The sequence below is a fragment of the Neofelis nebulosa genome, chromosome 17 (genome assembly GCF_028018385.1).
Source record: "Neofelis nebulosa isolate mNeoNeb1 chromosome 17, mNeoNeb1.pri, whole genome shotgun sequence".
Lineage (NCBI taxonomy): Eukaryota > Metazoa > Chordata > Mammalia > Carnivora > Felidae > Neofelis > Neofelis nebulosa.
The window spans coordinates 17845505-17868146 of NC_080798.1; the positions used below are offsets into that span (position 1 = coordinate 17845505).

Consider the following 22642-nt stretch of genomic DNA (forward strand, 5'->3'; position numbering starts at 1 on the left):
AATATTTACCCACTTCCCTCATTATTTTCAGGGGCTAAATTCCTAGGAATGTCAGTGATGGATCAATAGATGTCCATATTTTCAGGCTTTGGATTCATCTCTGTCATTCTCCAGAAAGGTTGTTGCCACTCACATCCCAACCTTGGTGGATGGAATTTCTTATTGCCCTGAATTGTCTTCAGCCTTGCGGAACCATAGTTTAAGCATCTTTGCTGATTTGTCAGACAAAAAAAGGTGTCCTTCAGGGCACCTGGCTAGCTCAGTCAGTGGAGCATGTGACTCTTGATCTTGGGGTTTTAAGTTTGAGCCCCACATTGGGTATACAGATTACTTAAAAAAATAAAATCTTTTAAAAAAAGAGGTGTCCCAGTATTTTTAAGTAACATTTTTGGGTGAACATGGCTTTCATGATTTTTTTGGCCATTGATATTTCTTTTACAAATTGTCTTTTCATATTCTATGCCCATTTTCATTTATTGGCTTTTCATGTTAATTTCACATTACTTTGTTAATATCTCCATTCATTAAGGGTGTTAATCAATTGCCTATCACTTTTGTTGCAAATATACTTCTCTAATGCATATTTACTTTAATTTTGCCTATGCCTTTTTTGGACATATAAAATATTCAGCTCTTTGTATAGCCAAATTCATCAGTCTTTTCCTTGATGGTCTGTTCCCCCACTATGTTGAAGTTCAGAACATCTTTCTCCATACGGAGGTCATTCAGTATTTGCTGTTAAAAACCTTTACATTTTCATGCAATTACCCCACACACATATTGCTCAAATCCAATTGGAATCTATTTTGTCATAGCATGTAAAATGGGATTCCAAACTGCTATTTTCCCCCAAATAAACGCTTTAAGTTATGTGAACTCCATGAGGACAGGGACTTTGTCTGTTTTGGTACTGCCGTAGCAACAGTACCTAGTAAGGTTCCTGCAACATGGCAGGATCTCAATAAATATGTGTTGAATGAATGAATAAATGAATACATGATTGAATGAGTAGATGGATGGGTGAATGAATACAATATGCCAGGCCCTGTGCTGGCATTGTGATTGTTTATGTTGTGAAAAACATATAGTCCCTTTTGCAAAACCCACAGGTAGACAGGAAACATTTCCTTAATCGTGTATCAGTTAGCCTTTGCTGCATAACAAATTACCCAAAATTAGTAGCTTAAAGCAACAATAATTTTAGGGGCACCTGGATGGTTCAGTCAGTTGAGCATCTGAATTCAGCTCAGGTCATGACCTCATAGTTCGTGAGTTCAAGCCCCACATCGGACTCTGTGCTGACAGCTCAGAGCCTGTAGCCTGCTTCAGATTCTGTGTCTCCCTCTCTCTCTCCCTTTCCCCTGCTCATGCTCTCTCTCTCTCTCTCAAAAATAAATAGACATTAAAAAAAAAGCAACAATAATTTTTTTGTTATTTTTCATGATTCTGTGGCTCAGGAACTTACACTGGCACAGCCTGGTCTTTAAGGTATCTAAGCAACATCTAATGCAGGAGCAGGGAGCTGTCCTGTTGGCAACCACTATGTACATCAGGAAAGTATCTAGGCTGGAGACAGACCTGGGAATTGCATGTAGATGGCGATCAAAGTCACAAGAATAGATCAGAGAAGAATGTGTAGAATGAGGAGAGAAAAGGACCCAAGTTAGTGCCTTAAAGAATGTTTTTTATAGGGGAACCTGGCTGACTCAGTCAGAAGAGGATGTGACTCTTGATCTCAGGGTTGTGAGTTCCAGCCCCATGTTGGGTATAGACATTACCAAAAAAAAAAAAAGTTCTGTATAGCAAGGTGAAACTGTTTTAAAAACTTGACCACCAAAGCCTTCACATTCCTTGCATCAAGAATTGGAAACTACGTGGCTTCCTCTTGAATCTGGGTGGGTTTGTGTTCACTTAGATCAAGAGATAGCAGCAGAGTGACACTATGTGACTTCTAAGGTCAGAAAAGACCATGCAGCTTTGCCTGGTTCTCCTAGAACACTCTGAAGAAAGCCAGCTACCATGTAAAAATCCACCTACCCTGAGACTGCAGTGCTGGAAGGCCATGTAGAGGTGCTTTGGTATAGAGGTGCTCTGTTTTTAGTTCCTGCTGAGCTCCCTGCCAACAGCCAGTGTCACTGTCGGCCAAGTTGCTGAGTCACTTTGGACATCCAGCTTAGTCAAGCCTTGAGATGACTCCAATCCCAGCCAACTTCTGACTCAAATACATGAGAGATCTTAAGTCAAGCCCCTCCTAAATTCTTTTTTTTTTTTAATTTTTAATGTTTATTTATTTTTGAGAGTGAGAGAGACAGAGCACAAGTGGGGGAGGGGCAGAGAGAGAGGGAGACACAGAATCTGAAACAGGCTCCAGGCTATGAGCTGTCAGCACAGAGCCTGAAGCGGGGCTTGAACCCACAAACTGTGAGATCATGACCTAAGCCGAAGTTGGATGCCTAACCGACTGAGCCACCCAGGTGCCTCATAAATTCTTTATTTTTAGATGTTATGTATTTTGAGAGAGAGAGCATGCAGGCACGCATGCACGTGTGTGCATGGGGGAAGGGCAGAGAGAGAGAGAGAGAGAGAGAGAGAGTGAGAGAGAGAATCCCAAGCAGGCTCTGCACTATCAGTGCAGGGCCTGATGTGGGGGGTCAATCCTACCAGTCACGAGATCATGACCTGAGCTGAAATCGATAGCAAGATGCTTAACCTCCTGAGCCATCAAGGCACCCCCTTCCTAAATTTGTCATCTGCAAAAATGTAGGAAAAACATAATGTCTGTTTTAAGTTGCTGAGGTTTAGGTAATACTTAATCCAACAATAGGTAATTAGAACACAGGTGCATTAAGTACCTATTGCTGCTAACAAATTAAAACCAAAATTTAAAGGCTTAAAGCTTACGTATATATGTAATCTCTTCACCCAATATGGGGCTTGAACTCACAACCCTGAGATCCAGAGCTGCAGGCTCTTCCAACTGAGTCATCCAGGTACCCTGAAAATTTAACAGCTTAAAACAACCTATGATCTCATTTTCTTTGGGTCACGAATTCAGGAGTGGCATAACTGGGTGATTCTGGCTCGGGATCTCTCATGGGATGCAGTTGGGTTGTTGGTCAGGACTGCAGTTACCTCTTGGCTTGACTAGTGTGGAAGATCAGCTTCCAAGACGGGGCCTCAATTCCTTGCAGACCCTTCACAGACCTCGGTTCCTTGCCACATGGACTTCCCTATAGGGCTGCATAAGTGTCATCACAATTATGGGCAGCTGGCTTCTCCCCAAGCAAGTGATCCTGATACAATGGCTTTTATGACCTGGTCTTAGAAGTCATGCACTGGGATGCCTGGGTGGCTCAGTAGGTTAGGCGTCTGACTCTTGATTTTGGCTCAGGTTGTGATCTCCCGGTTGCTGGGTTTAAGCCCGGTGTCAGGCTCTGCGCTGACAGGCGTGGGACCTGTTTGGGATTCTCTGTCTCCCTCTCTCTTTGCCCCTCCCCTGCTTGTTCTCTAGCTCTCAAAAAACAAGAAACAAAAAACAAAAAAACATGAAAGTCATACACCATTACTTCTGCCATGCTCTCTTCCTTAGAAGTGGGGCACTAAGTCCAATCCACACTCAAGGGGAGGGCTCTTAAAAAGACAAGTGTCAAGGGGCGCCTGGGTGGCTCAGTCGTTTGAGCATCCGACTTCAGCTCAGGTCATGATCGGTTTGTGAGTTTGAGCCCTGTGTGGGGCCCTGTGCTGACAGCTCAGAGCCTGGACCTGCTTTGGATTCTGTGTGTCTCTCTCTCTTTGCCCCTACCCCACTCCTGCTCTCTGTCTCTCACAGAAAGATAAAAATGTTAAAAAAAAATTAAAAAAAAGAGAAGTGCCAAAGAACTTATGAACATATTTTACTTTAAGATTTTTAAAAACTTTTTAAAAAAACTTTAGTTATTTTGAGAGAGAGAGTGTGTGAACAGGGGAGAGGCAGACAGAGAGGGAGAGAGCGAATCCCAAGAAGGCTCTGTGATGTCAGCGCAGAGCCAGAGGCCGGGCTAAAACTCACAAACCATGAGGTTGTGACCTGAGCTGCAATCAAGAGTAGGACGCTTAACCATCTGAGCCACCCAGACACCCCTGTAAACATATTTTAGGACCAACACAACAGGAGTTGCAAACTCAAGAGGCACGTAGGTACCTCCTGATGGAAGAACTCAAACACCATCCAGGAAGTGTATTTACCTGGAAAATTGAACCTGCATCTAACCCAGTTTTCGAACCAAGCAGTTTATAGAACACACCGGAATAGAAGAACATATGGAAGGATACCAAGAGGTACAACCAGCCAAATCAGACTGTAAGAAATCCCACAAGAAGATTGAGAGGGAGGAGGAAATGTTATAGAACAAGAGACTTAGATGTCAATCAAATGCTGTGTGTGAACCTTGTCTGGATTCTGATTTGAACAAATCAACAGTAAAAAGACATTTATGAATGGGGCAACCAGGTGGCTCAGCCGGTTAAGCATGGGACTTTGGCTCAGGTCACAATCTTACCTTTCATGGGTTCTAGCCCCAGGATGGTCTCTGTACTGACAGCTCAGAGCCTGGAGCCTGCTTTGGATTCTGTGGCTCCCTCTCTCTGCCCCTCCCCCACTCATGCCCTGTCTCTCTTTTTCTCTCTCTCTCTCTCAAAAATAAATAAACATTAAAAAAAAAAGATTTATGAAACAACCAGGGACTTCTGAATACTGACCTATATTAGATATTAAATAATTATTTATATTACACAATATTAAATAATTATATTAGATAATTTTGGTGTAATTGAAACTATCTTTTAGAGAGATACATACAGAAACACTTCCAAATGAGATGATATATTGCGTGAGATTTGCTTTAAAATGGGAGAGGAGAAGAGAAAGCCGAGTAAATAAAACACGGCCATATGTTTGACAAACATACAGCTGGGTGATGGGTACTTGAGAAATCCTTAACCATTCTAATTTAAAATCCCTTAATATGTTGGGGGAAAAGATTTAACTGTTTGGGAGAGAGAAAAGAAGGTAAAGGGGATATTGTTTCATTTAAGATATGAGCGCCTTCACCTGGCTTGATTGCCGACCACAAGCCTGGAGAGTGAATGACCAACCGGTCGAGATGCAGGAAAGCAGGAAGGAGGGAAGATGGCCCAGCCAACTCCCAGCCACAAAGTGACCTGTTCTTGGTTCTTCCAAGAAGCCAGAAAGTCAGCTCTGGCGCCCCCACCGGGACATCGGTTCCCATTCTGCGATTAAACTCAGACGGGCTCTGCAGCCCTCCACGCCTGCGCAACATCGTCCTCCACGGAAAAGCCCAAATCCCTTCGCCCCTCAATTCCTCGCGCAGCTGGGAGGGAGCAAGACTTGCGCTTCCAGACAGGAGCAAAATGAGGCTAAGGTTGTCGCATGGTTTTCTGGGAAATGAAGTTCGCTGAGCGGTGCACTGCTGCCCCCACGTGGCGGCTGAGTGGTTATTGCCCGTGTCTGGGATGGTGCCGAAGCTAGGGACGCCTGAGGTTGCAGGGACTTGGGAAGCTAGTGTGGGTCTGGGAACCTCTGGGAATCCCTTCCAGAGAGGATGACGCCAGACGTGGAAAGATGGGGTGAAGTAAGAAATTAAGGTGAAGAAATTAGTGGCAGGTCCCGCTTTGAGGATTAAATAAAGTCAGCATTACTAATGTTGGATGCATGTAGTTATTATAATATTTACAGCTAATACTAAGCATTTACCTATATGGCTGGAGTTGATTTAAGCGCTTAATATATATTAGCTCATTTAATGCTCACAACCAATCGTTTCGGGGAAGTAATGTATTCAGACCCACTTTATAGGAATGAAGCTCAAACCCACAGAGGAATACCTGTTCAGTCACCCAGTGGCTGCGTGAAAGAGCTGGGGTTTGAATCCAGGCTTCCTGGCTTCAGAGCCTGTGCTCTTCCTCAGTAAGGTTATACCACCTCTCTTAACCTACTGAATAATCCAAATTTGTAACTGGTACATGAATCAACTCCCGCAGGCCATTAAGCATGTTCAGTTACTGATGTAGCTCAGCTCCAGGACAAAGGTTGCATTCAGCCTAAGTTTGTGTTGAGCACAGTGATCAGGTTCCTGATGGACATGAATCACCAAAGGGGTTATATCAGGCCTACAAAGCCCAATCCCTTTTTGTTCAGGTGATTTCTATTCAAATGTCCCTACCCCATTCTTTCTCTCATACCAGGACCACCTGGGGGATTTAGTGATTTTGTTCTCCTTCCCCCACTGCCAGCAACCTTATTCATTATTTTTTTTTTCAACCTTATTCATTGTTAAGTATCACAGTTTAAAAAAAGAGACAATGCTTTGTAATTATCTATTTGTCTGTCTTTAACTCCCAAGCAAGGACTGTGTCCAATTAATGAATATGTTCTCCATATCAGGCCTGACATACAGTGGAGGCTCAAAAAATGTAGAATATTGGATATTTACTGTCTTTCATTTGCAATGAACTGAGGTCTTATGAAACCAAGGTTCACGGACTCTGGCTGAACTCAAGCTGGTAGGTACTGGTTGGGAAGTTGGGGGACACCCCCTCTAAGGCTCCTCACTCTGACAATTCCCTGACACCACAGGGGCCTAAGCCTTGGGATCTTTTTCTAAACTGATGTTTTTTTGGTTCTTTTTTTTGTACATTGACCATTTCAGTGATGTGTGTGTATGTATAGGTGCAGATCTATAACTGGTGGGTGTCTGATGTGAGTCTCAATGTTTCCTGTGTGGCTTCCCCATGTGTGAGAGAATCTGTGTGCACTATAACCTCTCATGTTTGAGTATGAGTCTCTGTGTTTTGAGTATGTCTCCAGTGTTTGTGAGTCCAGGTGTGTGTTGTCTGTGTATGTAAGTGTCTGTGTCCATTATGGTGGGCATCAAAGTATGTATATAACAAGCTGTTTGTGGATGTCAGCAGTTTTCCCTGAGGATCCCCTCAACTCTTAAACAGTTCAACCTCATTCTTCTCACTGTGGTTATGCCTGCTGCTGCCAACTCTTTCTCTAGAAGTTATAATTAAGTAATTGCAACAATTAAGTAGAATCCCCCAGATAGGCACCCCACCAGGAATTACTTCAAGGAGCTAACAAGGGGCTTCTGCATGTACAATAGAAGTATTATTAAGTGAATAATTAGGATCTCCCACCCACAGAAACTGTGGTAGAACTACTTATTGACCCCAACATGCCTTCTCCCCATCTTCTGTAATATAGGAACTTCTGATACTTGGCTAGGAACATGCTGCCCAGAATAAAAACTACATTTCCCAGTCACCTTTGCAACTACAAGTGGCCATGAGACAAAATTCTGGCCAATGAAATAGAAACAAGTTATTTGTTTTGTTTTTAGTTTTTTGGATTTATTTATTTATTTATTTTGAGAGAGACTCTCAAGCAGACTCCACACTCGGTGTGGAACCTGATGTGGGGCTCAATCTCACAACTGTGAGATCAGGACCTGAGCTGAAATCAGAGTCAGATGCTTAACCAATTGAACCACCCAAGTGCCCTGGAAATAGAAACAAGTTTTGAGTTGCACATATTCCTTTTTTTTTTTTTTTTTAATGTGTATTTAGAGAGTGAGCAAGTGCATGTGCACAAGCAGGCAGAGCGGCAGAGACAAAGGGAGAGAGAATCCCAAACAGGCTCTACACTACCAGCACAAAGCCTAATGTGGGGCTCGATCCCACCAATGACAAGATCATGACCTGAGCTGAAATGAAGAATTGGGTGCTTAACCGACTGAGCCACCCAGGCACCCTGAGTCACACGTAGTCCTTAAAGGCAAGAGGTATCCTTCCCCTTCCCCTCTCCCTGGTGCCTGTAGCAGATGATGTGGGAATCATGAGAAGGAGATGGGACAGCAACAAGATATATAGATGGAGACTGGCCTCTGACACAGAAGGATCACCATACCAGTGCTGGTGATTACATGAGACTTTACAGGAGAAATAAACTACCTTGAATAAGAAGTACCTGGGTGGCTCAGTTGGTTAAGTGTCCAACTCTTGATCTCAGCTCAGGTCTTAATCTCAGGGTCATGAGTTAAAGCACCTCAATGGGTGTGGAGCCTATTTAAAAAAAAAAACCAAAACTACCTTGTTTAAGCTACTATTATATTTTGGGCCCCTTTGTTATAGCAACAAAACATTATAGTAAGTTATTAGGACGAAAAATAGTCTCATGGGCCCCCAGCTACTAGCTAAGGGATAAAGCTTCATCCTGCCCAACCTCTACTTTACCCACCTCCTATTTCACCCTCACCTAGACAGCCACCTCCAATCCCTCCTATTATCATTAAGTCCTCCAACACTTCCTGGTTTCCAGCAAATTTAATGCATGAGTCTCAAAAGTCAATGACAAGGTGAATAAAATAAAAATGGGCTCAGGAAATAGGGCCATGGGCACACACAGGGAAGGGCAAGAAGAAGTCGAGTTAGTTGGAGCAGGGGGATGCCTTTCCTTGGGTGTCACATCTCATCCAACCCGTAGTCTTCCTCGGGAAAGTCCCCCACTGTCACAACCGAAGGCTTGACGAAGGCACCGTACTTGGCCTGGCATTCGAAGTAGCGTTTCCCATTCACGCTGCAGGGCATGAGGAGTGAGGCAGTTGTCAGAGGGGCCCCAACACGGCTCCCACCCCAGATGCTAAGATGGACAGGCTCACCATATGCACTTAGACACAGAAGCACACATACGCATGTACAGACATGGGCACAGACACACACACAGATGGCTGAACCAGACCACTCATTACCTGCCATCGTTTTTCCCTAGTGGCTCATCATAGCGGACGCCAATCCAGTAGCCACGCTTGAAATCTGTGAGTCCTGCCCAGGGAGGAAATTCCAACAAAACCTCTGAATCACTCCAGATTCATGCCTACCCACTGAGTATAAAACCTGTCCTGGCAAAAAACACTCCTTGCTACCACCCAGGACCATCTCCATCTCCTGCCCAAACTAACACAGTAGCCCCCTTCACTGGTCTTGCTGTTCCTAGCCCGGATCCCCTATTTACTCAATACCCCCAGTCAGAGGAGTCTTTCTAAAAATCTAAAGGAAACAGCACTGCTACCTTGCCCTAAATTCCTCAAAGGCTGCCCATCCCACTCAGCATAAAATCCACACTGCTTATGAACAAACTATTTTTTTAAGTTTTTTTTTTTTTTTTTTAAGTTATTTATTTAACTTAGAGAACAAGAGGGGTAGGGACAGAGAGAGAGGGGAGTTAGAGAATCCCAAGGAGGCTCTGGACTGTCAGCACAGAGCAAGATGTGGGGATCAAACTCACAAATCATGAGATCGTGACCTGAGCCGAAATCAAAAGTCAGACACTTAACTGGCTGAGCCACTCTGGCGCCCCACAAATGATTTTTGACAAGGGTGCCAAGACTATTCAACGAGGAAAGAATAGGCTTTTCAACAAGTAGTTCTGGGACGACTAGATATCCACACGCAAGTGAAGGAAGTTGGACTCCTATCTCACATTACATACAATTAACTCAAAATGGGCCTAAGACCTGTATGTAAAACATAACACTATAAAACTCCTAGAAGAAAATACAGGAGTAAACCTTTGTGACCTTACATTAGGCACTGGTTTCTTAGATACAATACCAAAAGCATAAGCGACAAAAGAAAAAATGAATTGGGCTTCAAAAAAATTAAAAAATGTTATGTTTCAAAGGACACTATCAAGAAAAGTAAAAAGGCAACAGATCCCCAGAATGCGAGAAAATATTTTCAAATCATGTATTTGATAAGGGAATTGTATGTAGAATACGTAAAGAACTCTTAGAACTTATGGGCTGAACTGTGCCAAAATTCACTGTTGGCACCCTAACCTTCAGTACCTCAGAATGTGACTGTATTTGGAGACTGGGCCTTTAAAAAGGTGATTAAGTTAATTAAGATTAAGTGAATCTGATCTGATTGGTGTCTTTGTAAGAGGAGGAAACATTTGGACACACAAAGAGACACCAGGGATGTGCCCGCACCCAGAGGGAAGACTATGTGAAGCCACGGCAAGAAGGCAGCCATCTGCAAGCCAAGCAGAGAGGCCTCGGAAGAACCCAAACCTGCCAACGCCTTGATATTGGGACTTCAGCGTCCAGAAATGAGAGACATAAATTTTTGTTGTTTAAGCCACCCGGTGTGTGGTTACTTTGTTATGGCAGCGCCAGAAAATACACCAACAACAAAAACTAAACAATCCTTGGGGCGCCTGGGTGGCTCAGTAGGTTAAGCATCTGATTTTGGCTCAGGTCATGAACTCAGGGTTCATGAGTTGGAGTCCCGCGTCGGGCTCTGTGCTGGCAGCTCAGAGCCTGGAACCTGCTTTGGATTCTGTGTCTCCCTGTCTCTCTGTTCCTCCCTCACTCACATTCTGTCTCTCTCTCCCTCTCTCTCTCTCAAAAATGAATAAATATTATTACAAAAAACTAAAAACAAACAACCCAATTAAAAAATGGGCAAAGGATCTGGACAGTTCTCAAAATAAAATAAATATGGTTAATATCATTAGCCATCAAAGAAATGCAAATCAAGCCCACAATGCTGTCCCATGTCATAGCCACTAAAATGGCTAGTAATTAAAAAGACACACAGTAAGTGTTGGCGAGGATTTGAGAAACTGGAGCCCTCACACACTGCTGGTGGGAATACACATGGTGGGAATACACATGGTGGGAATACACATGGTGGGAATACACATGGTGTAGCTGCTGTGGAAAACAATGTGGTAGTTCCTCAAAAGGTTAAACAGAGTTACCATGGGACCAACAATTCCACTCCTTTGTGTAGAAACATGAAAATATGTGTCCACACAAAAACTTATACAAGAAAGTCCACAGCAGTATTTTTCATAATAGACAAAAAGTGGAAAGGACCCAAACATCCATCCACTGAAGAACAAGTATGTAAGATGTGGCAGAGCCAATCAATGTGGTAGTATCTGACTATAAAAAGAAGTGAAGCATTGACACACGCTACAACACAGATGAATTTTGAGAACATTATGCTAAGTGAAACAAGCCAGTCACAAAAGACCATGGATTACATGGTTTACATGATTCCATTTATATGGATTACACATATTATATGATTCCATTTATAGGAAACGTCCAAAATAGGCAGATCTATAGAGACAAGATCTGCCTAGGACTGGGTGGGGGGGGGGGGCATCGGAGTTTCAGAAATGGGGAGTGGCTAATAATGGTTATGGAGTTTCTTTCTGGGATGATGGCTGAACAATTCTGTGAACACACTTAAAACCAATGAATTGTGTACTTTAAGGGGATAAGTTTTATGGTATGTGAATTATATCTCAATAAAGCTGTTCTAAGAAAAAAAAACCCCACACTGCTCTCCACTGTCTTCAAGGCCCTGCACGGTCCGGCCTTGCCCATGTCCAGACCTCACTTATTACGTCTCACCTCATTTCCTCCCCACTAGCCATGCTGCCTCAGACAGGCCCAGCCTATTCTTGCTCATGCCCTTTGCACTCACCATGCCCTCTGGCTGGAACACTCTTCCCCCTTTCACCCTTTCCTTCAGACAATCCTTCCCCTAGGAAGCCTGCTGGATCACTCTCGAGGAAGGTTCTGGTACTGCCTCTCAGCTCACACAGCCCCCCCAAGCTTCCCACATCCCTGCCCTCATCACTTTGGCCCGTGCCTTCCCCATCTCAGCCCTGACACTGTGCCCTGTGCTTTCACCTCAGAACTAATCCCTCTGGCCTCTGCCTCCGCCATCACAACCCACATTGTTCTGCCTCTGCTTCCCACTTCCCTGCCATGAACACTCTGGGCTGTCACTGTCATTGCTGGGTCAGTCTCCCCCACTGCACTGGGATCTCCTCGAGGGCTGGGTCCCCAGCACTGTCCATCCCAGGCCAGGGCAGAAGGCCTCAGTGGGCCACGTACCTACATACATGACGGTGCCCCGGCGAGGGGGCTGCCCAGGCGCCCGCACTTCACAGCGGCTGCCCACAGAGATGGCACTGGCCTGGGTCTTCTCCTCGTTCAGGCGCTGGGTGGCCTCCGCCTCTTGCTGTGCCCGCTCCTCTTCATTGTATCGGCCTAGCTTGCTGCGCTTCAGGAAGGAGCGGACGGAGTCTGAGAGTGGGGTGGGGGACAGGGTTAGACATGGTTTTCCTGGTGTGGCCCCTGGCCTGATGAGATAACCTTCCACCCACACAGAACCAACATTCAGAGAGAAACTCCTCTGCTCTGTGTTGGAGGGCTACTGCCCAAGCCCCCCAAATCTCCCACTATAGCCCTGGCTTCTCCCCAGAACCCCTGGGGCCTCCCCATAATCCAGAACCTAAAAGGAAGATGCCTGCTTCCAGTCATGGTATCACCCCTTCTTCCCATGTCCCTTCAGTATTACATTCCCTCTGCCCAGCCTCTCCTTGTCTTACCATTCTTACCAGTGTCTACACATTCTGATCTGTTCTGCTCATGCCCCCATGTGATAACTCACTACCTCCCCCCACATTAACCCTCCCTCCCAGACTTCCCTCTCAGGCCGTCTGCCTGCCTACATTCCCTCACATCTCCCAGCACCTATTCATACCCCACACTTGTGTCCCTACAGCTGTTCCCCAAACCCCATCTGTCCACACACCAACCTTATCCATGCCCTCTACTCGCCCAGGTCTGTGTGCCTGCACTGATCACACCACCGACCTCCTCCCAGTGTCCCTGTCTGCCCCCCAACCTCTGCCCACCTGCACACACTCCCTCTGGCCCCCGTATGCCCTCATCCATCGTTATGTGCCTGTACCTTGCCTCTGGTCATAGGCTTCTTGTGAGATCTGGTATTTCTCCACCTTGGACACATCCTCATACTCCCCAAGGCGGGCACCACTGTGGTCAATGACCTATAGTGAGGGGAGGGAGGTCAGTGGGGATAAGGTCTGGACTGGGAGGCTTGGGATGCTGGGGGCAGGGGGCTGTACATTGGAGTATTCCCTAGATTTAAGTCTCTCTGTCTCGGAAAAACCACATTCCTTTACTCCTTTACCCTCACCTTTACCCAGACCTTCTCCCCTCTCCTGAGCCTAGCAGAAGGAATGAGAACAAGTGTCCACACTGGCCATCTCCCGTTCTTCACCCCCACCCCTCCTTAAGAGGCTGGATCGTCCCCCAGACAATCCCCACATGGTGCCACCACCATCAGTGATGATCTCTAAGTCACTGGAACTGAAGGGCAGAGCTCAGGTCTTCCTCACAAGACTTTTAGGCAGCACATCTGTCCTCTCTGGGCCTCTGGGACCCTCCTAAGCTGGCCCCAACCTCCAGACTCTGAAGCATCTCTTCCTGTACCACCCCCAATATTCATTCACTCATTGCTTGCTAAGCTCTTCCACAGCACCCAGCTGGGCTCTGTGCTGGGTGCTAGGGACACAGTGCAAAAACAGATAAACACTTGCCCTCAAGGAGTGCTCATTCTGCTGGGACACCAACCATAAACAAACATGTGCATGCATTACACCAGATGACGACAAGGTCCTATGTAGATAAATACCACAAAGAGGTTTAAGGAGCATGAGAAGGTGGTCAGAGAAGGCTTCTGAAAGGAGGGGATGTCTGAGCCAAGGCCTAAAGGCTAAGAAGGAACATATGGCACCAAGTCTCGGGTGCAGAAATGTCCTTAACCCTTTTCAGGAAGGATGGCTTCATGGAAGCCATCACGGCTGAAGCGGAGACAGACAGGGAACAGTGGAGACACAACAGATCACTACAGACTTTGGCTTTTACCCAGAATAAGTAAAAGCCAGGGGCATCTGGCTTTGAGTAATGAGAAAAGCCATGGGGCATTTTACCCAGGGGAGGCTCTGGGCCAGGAGAGCCTGACCTGATTCAGGGCATCACAGGCTCCCTCTGGCTGCAGGTGGGTAGCAGACTGAGCGGGGCCAGGGACAGGCTGCTGTGGTGTCCAGGAGAGGGAGGATGGAGGCTGGGTCAGGGCAGGGGTTGTGGGGGAGACGAGTGTAGACTCTAGACAGATTTTGTAGGTGGAGTCCACAGGATTTGCTGTTGGATGGGATGTGGGTGTGAGGTAAACAGAGGGGTCAGCAAAGACTCTAAGGTAGTTTGGCCTGAGCCATTGGCCTAACATAGCAAAATAGAAATGGCCCTTATCTCTGGTCAGGATCACTATGAATTTCTACTTTGTGTATTAAGGATTTTGTAAGTTTGAGGTTACTATTATTTTAAACAACACATATATGTTAAACATATAATTTTTTTCTAAGTAAACTTTATGCCCAATGTGGGGCTTGAACTTACAACCCTGAAATCAAGAATCATATGCTCTACCGACCGAGCCAGCCAGGCATTTCAAATACAGGTAATATTCATAAAGAGGAAAATAGTGCAAAACAAATTCTCTAGAGGCTCCACTTCTGGGAAACCTTTCTTTTAAAAAAAAATTTTTTTTAAACATTTACTTATTTTTGAGAGACAGAGAGAGGCAGAGTATGAGCAGGGGAGGGGCACAGAGAGAGAGGGAGACACAGAACTCTAAGCAGGCTGCAGGCTGCAGGCTCCCAGCTGTCAGCACAGAGCCCAACGCGGGGCCCGAACTCACAAACTGCGAGATCATGACCTGAGCCGAAGTCGGACGCTCAACCAGCTGAGCCACCCAGGTGCCCCTGGGAAACCTTTCTTAAATGACCTCAGAAGTTAGAGGCCTGTCTACACCTGAACCCATGTGTGAAAACCTCCTGTTTGAGGATGGCCCTATGCCATCCTATGCCTGACCCACTAGCATCTGGGGGCTGAGGCTGCCTGCGTCAGCCCAAAGTCTCAGTCCGTGGGCCCAGCACTACCCTGACCAGTTCCCACTATGATCCAGTACCTACCACACCACCTGGACTATGGAAGCAGCCTCCTCCCTGGTCTCCCTACTCTTCCTGTCTTCCCACACACAGTCAAAGGGAGCCTGTGAGCACCTGGGTCAGACTAAGACCTTCCTGGCTCAAAGCCCTCCCCTGGCTCTCACTTCCTCCTGCCAAAGGAGAGGCCACTCCTCAGTGCCTGTACCTAACTGTGCTCCCTTCCACCTCAGTGTTTGCACATGGTGTGCTCTTTTGCTGGAGTGCTCTTTTCCCTTTTTCAGTTAATTCTTCCTATTCTTCAGGACTCTGCTCAGGCATCACCCTCTCCAGGAAGTCCTCCCAGTACCGGCTCTCCCAGCTCTGTGATCTCTTCCTATATGGCCTTCATGTCTCTGACATTTCATATTTGTTCCTATGAATATTTAGCTAACATCTACCTCATACACTGTACAGAACTAAAACAGAGGCCTCTTCAGACTTGGCTCACAGCTATACCCCTGGCATAACACAAAGTTATGGACCAGTTCTCTGAGCACACTGACTTGCAGAGTCATGCAGACTGAGGTGAAAATTCTAACTACAGTTCATCCTTAGGAAAGTAAGTTCCATCCTGAAGCTGTTTTGTCTTCTGCAAAATGGGGTTAATTACACCATCTTCCAAGTCTTATTTTATGGACTCAGCTCAGTATTCAACAATGATTCACTGGGCATCTTCTCAGTACTAGGCATTATTCCAGGTGCTGGAGGAAATGCACAGTATGTCACGGGGTGCTAGGAGCTAAAGACAAAAATCAAATAAAATGGAAAAGAGAAGAGATTTAAATTTTATACTGAGGTCAATGAAGCCCTCACACTTGGAGGGTGACATTTAAGTAAAGACTGGAAGGGAGGAGTGAGCCATGTGAAGCCATATAAAAAAGAACCACTTGCAAAGGCCCAGAAGTGGAACCCACCTGGGATGCTGGGATGTCTGAGGAATAAGGGGAGGAGAGAGAATGATGTGAGTTGATGAATGCAGAGGTCCTCAACTTCTCCCAACATGTCCAGTCTCATCACTCACCTGACCCACCTCACACTCTATACCTCTGTACACTGTTCCCCCCACCTGGCATACCCCTCCCACCCCTTACCCTAAGTCACCTTTCCTCATCCTTCAGGTCTCAGCTCAGGCGTCCCTTCCTTCAAGAAGCCCCTTCTCATACTTCCAGGAGTCAGGCACCTCGCTGGGCATCCCCAGTCCCCTGGGCTTTGCCCACACCACTCTGGCTGTCACTGCCCCGTGATGGCTCTGTCTCTCTCCATGCAGGACTGGGGGCTCAATGAAAGTAGGGCCTATCTTGGTTATCACACAGGGCAACGTACAGCAAGTATTTGTTCAACAAATAAATAAATGGCGGGGAGGCCTCACGTGGATGCGGCAGCCGTCGTCTACGGGGTATGAGCCCAGCAGTGCATCCTCCTGATCCAGCTTGCTGTAGAACTTGTCATCAGCTCCATACAGCTCCAGTTCCATGCAAGAAGCGGGACTGCCCACCACCAGCTCTAGTTTACACTGCGCAGAGAGCAGTCGGTGAAAGGCTGTCAGCGATCCCACCCTCTGCCCTGGGGCTCCACCCCCCCCCCCTTTTTAAGGTACGTACTTGCAAATTAAATTTTTTTTTTAAGTAAACGCTAAGCCTAACACGGGGCTCGAACTCACGAACCCGAGATCAAGAGTCGCGGGCTCTACCAACTGAACCAGTCAGGAGCCCCGAGGCTCCACCCGTTGTGACAATAACCATTACCCCATCCTTGCTCCTCTAAGACACAATTTAGGACACACCTGGTTATCTTTGGTCATGCCCTATGCAACCTCTGATTTTCCTGGCATCGTCCCCAATTTCTGAATACTCAGACTCCCTCTGGGCCCACCCAGCCGGGTCCCGTCCCCAATCTGTCCAACCTCTGTTTATCTCTGGCCCCTCCCCGCGTTCGGAAAGCCCCTCCATTTCTTCCTTGCCCCGCCCCCGGGCCCCGCCCCCACGGCCACACCTTGAACTCAGCTATGGTGAGGCTGCGACTGTACCGCTTCTCAGAGCGGAAGCTGTTGAGAGAGCTGCTGATGAAAACGGTCACTGTGGGCGCCGACAAGCCCGTCACCTCCATCTCGCCGCTTCCTGCAGGGGTCCGCAGCCAGGTTAGTCGCCTCACACCGGCTCCGCAGCCGCCGCCGCCGCTTCTGGGATATCAGCCCCTCCCCCTGCTCACGACCTAGCCAATCCATACTCTCCCCCAAGCAGGGTCCACCAATCGCCGCCGTCTCTTTTCCACGCCAGGAAGAGGGATCTCCCGTGTTCTTGGGTAGCCCCAGCCAATCCTGAGAGGTCTTCCATGTGCGCAGTTCTTCCAATAGCAGCCCGGGAAACGGCCCAGGCGGGAGAAGGGTGAAGCCCAGGGGAAGGACTGGCAGGAGGTACCCCATCCGCGCATGTGCACTGGCCTTCAGCCTGCAAAGAGCCGTGGCTTCATTTATGGTCGGCGCTTTGCAAATTACGTGAAGCATCGTATTCTTGGCTCTCGTACCATACTGTTGTACAAACTGGGGAAGTAAGGCCCAGAAATTGGAAGCAGTTACTGCAGAATATCAAAAAACTGAAGCAAGTTATTAATCGAACCTCGGAGCACAGAGACAAGCACAAAGCAGCTGGAAGCCAGAGCATGTGCGCAGCTCCGCCCCTCTCTTGGCGAAGCAACTAGGCTTGATCCTTCCCGCGACCGGTCGCGCGGTGGAGCAAGCGCGGAAGGCTTGGCGGGCGGTGCGTAGCTATGGAACCGGACGGGACCTATGAGCCGGGTTTCGTGGGTATTCGATTCTGCCAGGAATGGTGAGGCCGGGGCTGCGAGTGTGTAAGGGGGGCAAGTAGTGGCCCCAGGACTGACCTCTGTCTCCTCCCTCCCCGCAGTAACAACATGCTTTACCCCAAGGAGGACAAGGAGAACCGCATTCTGCTCTACGCGGTGAGCACGAGCCCACGGAGCGCCGGGGTCTTTCCAGAGGGATCCACATGTTCCCAGCGTGGCCCCATCTTACTCCACATGACCCTTACTTCTTTTTACGCCCCTTACGTGTTTTGGTCTTGCCTCCTGACTGTCCCACGAGTTAACCCCCACTGTCTTGTCCATCCCCGAGGTGATTCTCGGTATACCCCATTATTCCAGCTTCGAAACTCCATACTATAGTAATTCCCTCTGGGGAAGACCCAGCCTTCCCTTCCAAACCCTTCCGAGACCTCCCCGTAAAGCCCTTTCCCGCAACCCTTGCCCTTTCGTAGTGCCGGAATTGTGATTACCAGCAGGAAGCCGACAACAGCTGCATCTACGTCAACAAAATCACGCACGAAGTGGAGTGAGTGGCAGGACTCAGAGTCTGGGGAAGGGGTTGTTGGCTTGAGAGACCTGGTCTGGGCATAATTATTCGCTCTCTGTTCCCTCAGCGAACTGACCCAGATCATCGCTGACGTGTCCCAGGACCCCACGTTGCCGCGGACCGAGGACCACCCGTGCCAAAAGTGAGCGCGCCGTTCATATTGGGGATGGAGAGTGGCTCGTCCTCACTGGGTGAAGGGAGGAGGGAAGGGGATGGTAGGCTGAGTGGCTGACTGCCCTCTCAGGTGTGGCCACAAGGAGGCGGTGTTCTTCCAGTCACATAGTGCCCGTGCCGAGGTGAGTGGCAGGAGGAAGGCTTTCTGGGTATCCCAAGCTTGGTCCTTACCGGGGGTGGGGATACCAACATTTGGGGGGACCCTGCCCTTCCTGGCATACTGAGCTGGATCATTACCAATGGGGAAAGCCCCTTTGCCTGTTATCTTGGGGTGAGGCTCTGCTGGATGGAGGTTCCATGTTGTACCCTTCCTAACCGGGCAACCTTTCTGCCAGGACGCCATGCGCTTGTACTATGTGTGCACGGCCCCACACTGTGGCCACCGCTGGACCGAGTGAATCATCCTTTCCCACGTGTAATAAATACTGTGTTCTGTGCGTGCATTTCCTGCATTTATTTGCCTCTCATGTGTTGTGTGGGTGCACAGTCTCAACACAGTGCAGGGCACGATGCTGCACATAGGTGTCAGGCCGCGAGCATGTGAAGCCACAGTCCTCACACACATGCAGCTTCTCCCGGCGCTCACGATAAGCGTAGCTGGCTGGCTGCCCGTGCACCTTAGCAAGATGAGCTTCAAGTGAGCAGCGCTGAGTAAATGCTTTCCCGCAAGCTCCACAGCGGAATGGCCGGATCCCTGCACAGGTGGGCAGAGGGGGAGAGGACAGACAGGACAATGGCCTCCAAGCTAAAGTCTCCCCACCTTAACCTCCATGAGCATTCCCCCATTCCTACTCCAAGTTGTCTGGACTCCTCGGTCTGTCCCACCATCTTCTACCTCCACCTGCTACAAACAGGACCAGATACCTGTGTTGCCACCCTCCTCATCAGGATATTCCTTCCCCAGGGGCGAAGGAGGAGGCTTTACCTTGCACCTTCAATCTAGATCCATGTATCCACTACTGTCCTCGTTGTTCACGCCTCTACCCTCGCGTCACCGTACACCCGCCCGACTGGGATCAGTCTCCTGATGGCTGAGTCTCCACCCCATATACACAAACACTGGAAACTCCATATCCTGGGCACCTCTCTTCATTTCATCCCAGACCCTCCCGGGACCCAGCTGCCCTTCTCTGTCCCTGCCACTCCTCACCAGTGTGAGTCCTCATGTGGCGCTTGAGGTCGAAGGCATCGTGAAAGCCCTTGCCACAGCAGCGGCACACGTGGCGGCGTGCAGGGCTGTGGCACTTGAGGTGCCGTGTCAGCATGCGCTGCAAAGGGAAGGCCTTGGGGCAGAGTGGGCAGCCAAGTGTCCCAGGGCCCCTGGGAGTGGAGGCCAGACTGCCCTGCATAGGCCGTGGGAGGGACATGGGAGTTAGACCCCCTGGCTGGAGCAAATGGAAAAACTAGAACCAGGAACCAAGGAGGTCTGGGAAGGCCAGAGACTGCCTGCTATCTTGCACACTGTGTGTGCAAATGCCACCCTGTCTCCGAGGCCTTCCCTGACCCCCATTGCCTTTACCTTGCTTTATTTCTCCATTTATACATCTCCCAACGTGACCTTTTTCTAGTTTTCTTGTCAAGCCCCCAACAGATTATAAGCTCCAGGAAGGAATTTTTGTCTTATTCTTGCTAAATAGCAATTGCCTAAAACAGTTCCTGGCTTTCAATAAATACCGAAATAATCTGTCACCTTTATCTTCTGGCTAGTGTTTTCCTACTTCCAGGGCATGCACAGCTGAATATCCCTTCTGAGAGTCCCTAGTCTTCCCCCATCCTTGCTCCTGTCACCTTGTCTGATCCTGACATAAAGGAAATCACCATCCACTTGGCTTGAATCTTGTTCTGCTCCCACTGGACAGAGAGATCTCTGGGGATAGGAAATGTGGCTGCCCAGCTTAGGGAAAGGGTGCCTGGGATGAAGCCTAACATCTCTACCAAGAAAGCAAAGGCATTTCCAGCAGTGAGAACAACAGGTGGAAAGGTCCTGAGGCTGGGGGGGTGAAGGGGGCATGAGCAAATGGGCTCAAGGGAGTGAGAGGCAGTCAGGCTGAGAGTGGGTAGGGATGAAACGAAGCAGGGTCTTGTGGTCCAGCTGCAGACTCACCGCTGCCCAAGAGTCCCCAAGGCCAGAAGACTGGTGTGCTGATGGGCCCCGCTGGTTGCTGCAGTCTGAGGAGAGAAGCCAGACACGGTGATGCTTTGTGTCTTACCTGCCCCTCGCCTCCAGGCCCAGTGAGGGGCCCACCTGGGACATAGGCATCTCCCCGGAGCTGGTCAGGCAAGTGGCCCCAGTTGGATGGCTGTGGACGCCGACTCCTGACCAGGAAGACACGGGGCATCACCTCCCGGAATGGTGAGATGGCACTCCACGCACGACTGCCTCCTCCACCTGTGGTCACACCTCAGCCCCAGGATGACTAGGAGGGAAGAGGGAAGGGAAGGGGGAGCCACAGAGGACCTGCATTCTCTCCATGCAAATTTTGTGACAAGCCCAGGGACTTAGCTGGCTCCAGTTACCTCTGCCTCAGATGGGACCTACCATTCCTCCCCCTTCTCCTACACCAGGTTCCTGAGGGCACTCTCCAGCCACCAGGGGCAGCCAAGTGCTGGGACCCCCCCCCCCAGAAGGTCAAGCAAGGGCAAGATTAGAGCCTAGCTAGCTGCTGCATGTGGGGAAAAGAAAAAGAGACTCCAGGAAGGCTGTCTTCTCAAAGTAGCAGCTGGGCCAAGGACCTGAGGGGTCTGTTTGCCAGGCAAATCAGTCACCACCGGACATCCAACAACCTGCTTGGTTATTCAAATCACAGCAGCTGTCTGAGAAGCAGGAGAGGGGGGTGGTGGCTGTGATTGCTTGCTCCAGAGGGTGGAGGAACAGCAGGGTCCAGTAGGTAAGGACAAAGTGAGGACACGGGCTGTGTATCTTCCAGCAGGAAGCTCCACCTCTGATTATTAGATGCCAAGAACTGACGTTCAGCCAGAAACACTGTTCAGATGTAACAGATTTTAAAATATTGGTGTGTTGGGGCGCCTGGGTGGCTCAGTCGGTTGAGCGTCCGACTTCGGCTCAGGTCACGATCTCGCGGTCCGTGAGTTCGAGCCTCGAGTCAGGCTCTGGGCTGATGGCTCAGAGCCTGGAGCCTGCTTCCGATTCTGTGTCTCCCTCTCTCTCTGCCCCTCCCCCGTTCATGCTCTGTCTCTCTCTGTCTTGAGAATAAATAAATGTTAAAAAAAAAAAATTAAAATATTGGTGTGTTAATAGTCCAGCTCCTAGTGATTGCCTGGGACACTACTCCCCCACTCTCCCACAGTCCAGGAACCAAAGGGGGTCACGTGACACAGCCAGGGGCTCCCAGAACCCCACCCTAACACTCTGTCTTGTCTGTGTTCTAGACTGATCATCGTCTGACCCCTTAACCACTGGTTAAGGATTTTGAATATTCTCTGCAGTTACTTTCTCTCATTTATCCACTCAGCAATTTCCTGAACTCCAGCTATAGGCCAGGTCTAGCTCAATGTTATAAATGAGCACATAACTTAGTCCGTGAAGGAGACAGACCCACCAGTGACAACCCAGAATGACCAAGGCTGTGATGGGGAATGCACAGGCAAAGTGATCCAAACTGTAATAGAGAAAACTCAGGGAGCTCATGGGAGCCCAGAAGAGGCTCCCGATCCAGCTTAAAGGTTCAGAGATGACTGTCTGGGTGTGAGCCCTGAAGGAAGATAAGGTTTCAGGTAAAAGGGAGGGTGTTCCAGGCAGAGGGAACAGTCTATATAAAGGCTTGGTGGTGAGGGGAGCATTATTTCATTTCTTCACATTCCCTGAGAGTCAGTCCTGCTCATTCATTTGGGGCAGCAAGGGAGGCAGAGTTTTTCCACTTTACCTCAGCAAGACCCAGACAAGTCACTTCTTGCTAAGCCTCGGTTTCTTCATCTGGAAGATAGAACTAATGTGTCTCCCTTGGCTGGTTTGTGTCAGAGGCCTATGTAGATCATGTGGGGAGAATGCTTAGCATGCAGCATATAAACAGGGTGGTTGTTAGGAAGTCTTGAGAGGTGGTTAGGCAAGCATCGGAGTTTCAGTCAGCCCATCTGTAAAACGGAATTTTCAGTGTCTCCATCTCACAATTGTTGGATTTCGTGCAGCCATGACTGGTGTGTCCGGC

General features: G+C 48.5%; 3 protein-coding genes across 4 annotated transcripts; 1 reads left to right on the forward strand and 2 right to left on the reverse strand.

The window, feature by feature from the left end:
* Positions 1-8363: 8363 nt before the first annotated feature.
* On the reverse strand, positions 8364-17130 carry TBCB (tubulin folding cofactor B). Of its 2 annotated transcripts, none has more exons than XM_058706752.1 (6): positions 16928-17130; positions 16305-16448; positions 12838-12934; positions 11976-12167; positions 8808-8880; positions 8364-8635 (listed from the first exon to the last, which is right to left on the reverse strand). In XM_058706752.1, exons 1-6 carry the CDS (start codon positions 17039-17041, stop codon positions 8521-8523), a joined length of 735 nt encoding a protein of 244 aa, XP_058562735.1. In that variant the 5' UTR covers positions 17042-17130; the 3' UTR covers positions 8364-8520. The 2 variants fall into 2 exon arrangements, with proteins under 2 accessions (XP_058562735.1, XP_058562737.1); XM_058706754.1 differs by lacking the exon at positions 16928-17130 and adding an exon at positions 16719-16825.
* Positions 17131-17374: 244 nt separating this feature from the next.
* On the forward strand, positions 17375-18913 carry POLR2I (RNA polymerase II subunit I). The gene is made up of 6 exons (XM_058706755.1): positions 17375-17760; positions 17839-17893; positions 18208-18281; positions 18370-18444; positions 18547-18598; positions 18812-18913. The coding sequence occupies exons 1-6, from the start codon at positions 17702-17704 to the stop codon at positions 18872-18874; spliced, it is 378 nt and encodes a 125-aa protein (XP_058562738.1). The 5' UTR covers positions 17375-17701; the 3' UTR covers positions 18875-18913.
* OVOL3 (ovo like zinc finger 3) lies at positions 18907-20873 on the reverse strand. The gene is made up of 4 exons (XM_058706756.1): positions 20722-20873; positions 20582-20645; positions 19627-19829; positions 18907-19170 (listed from the first exon to the last, which is right to left on the reverse strand). The coding sequence occupies exons 1-4, from the start codon at positions 20813-20815 to the stop codon at positions 18941-18943; spliced, it is 591 nt and encodes a 196-aa protein (XP_058562739.1). The 5' UTR covers positions 20816-20873; the 3' UTR covers positions 18907-18940.
* Between the last annotated feature and the right edge of the window lie 1769 nt (positions 20874-22642).

What these genes read in the sequence shown, in the direction of transcription:
- TBCB (XM_058706752.1), bottom strand. Translation starts at nt 17,041, where the DNA reads ATGGAGGTGACGGGCTTGTCGGCGCCCACAGTGACCGTTTTCATCAGC. An exon ending in TCACCATAGCTGAGTTCAAG is followed by an intron (nt 16,449 to 16,927) that starts GTGTGGCCGTGG and finishes CTCTCTGCGCAG; the next exon opens with TGTAAACTAGAGCTGGTGGT. An exon ending in ACGACGGCTGCCGCATCCAC is followed by an intron (nt 12,935 to 16,304) that starts GTGAGGCCTCCC and finishes CCCTCACTATAG; the next exon opens with GTCATTGACCACAGTGGTGC.
- POLR2I (XM_058706755.1), top strand. Translation starts at nt 17,702, where the DNA reads ATGGAACCGGACGGGACCTATGAGCCGGGTTTCGTGGGTATTCGATTC. An exon ending in ATTCGATTCTGCCAGGAATG is followed by an intron (nt 17,761 to 17,838) that starts GTGAGGCCGGGG and finishes CCCTCCCCGCAG; the next exon opens with TAACAACATGCTTTACCCCA. An exon ending in ACCGCATTCTGCTCTACGCG is followed by an intron (nt 17,894 to 18,207) that starts GTGAGCACGAGC and finishes GCCCTTTCGTAG; the next exon opens with TGCCGGAATTGTGATTACCA.
- OVOL3 (XM_058706756.1), bottom strand. Translation starts at nt 20,815, where the DNA reads ATGCCCCGTGTCTTCCTGGTCAGGAGTCGGCGTCCACAGCCATCCAAC. An exon ending in GGGAGATGCCTATGTCCCAG is followed by an intron (nt 20,646 to 20,721) that starts GTGGGCCCCTCA and finishes TTCTCTCCTCAG; the next exon opens with ACTGCAGCAACCAGCGGGGC. An exon ending in CTTGGGGACTCTTGGGCAGC is followed by an intron (nt 19,830 to 20,581) that starts GGTGAGTCTGCA and finishes GTCCCTCCCACG; the next exon opens with GCCTATGCAGGGCAGTCTGG.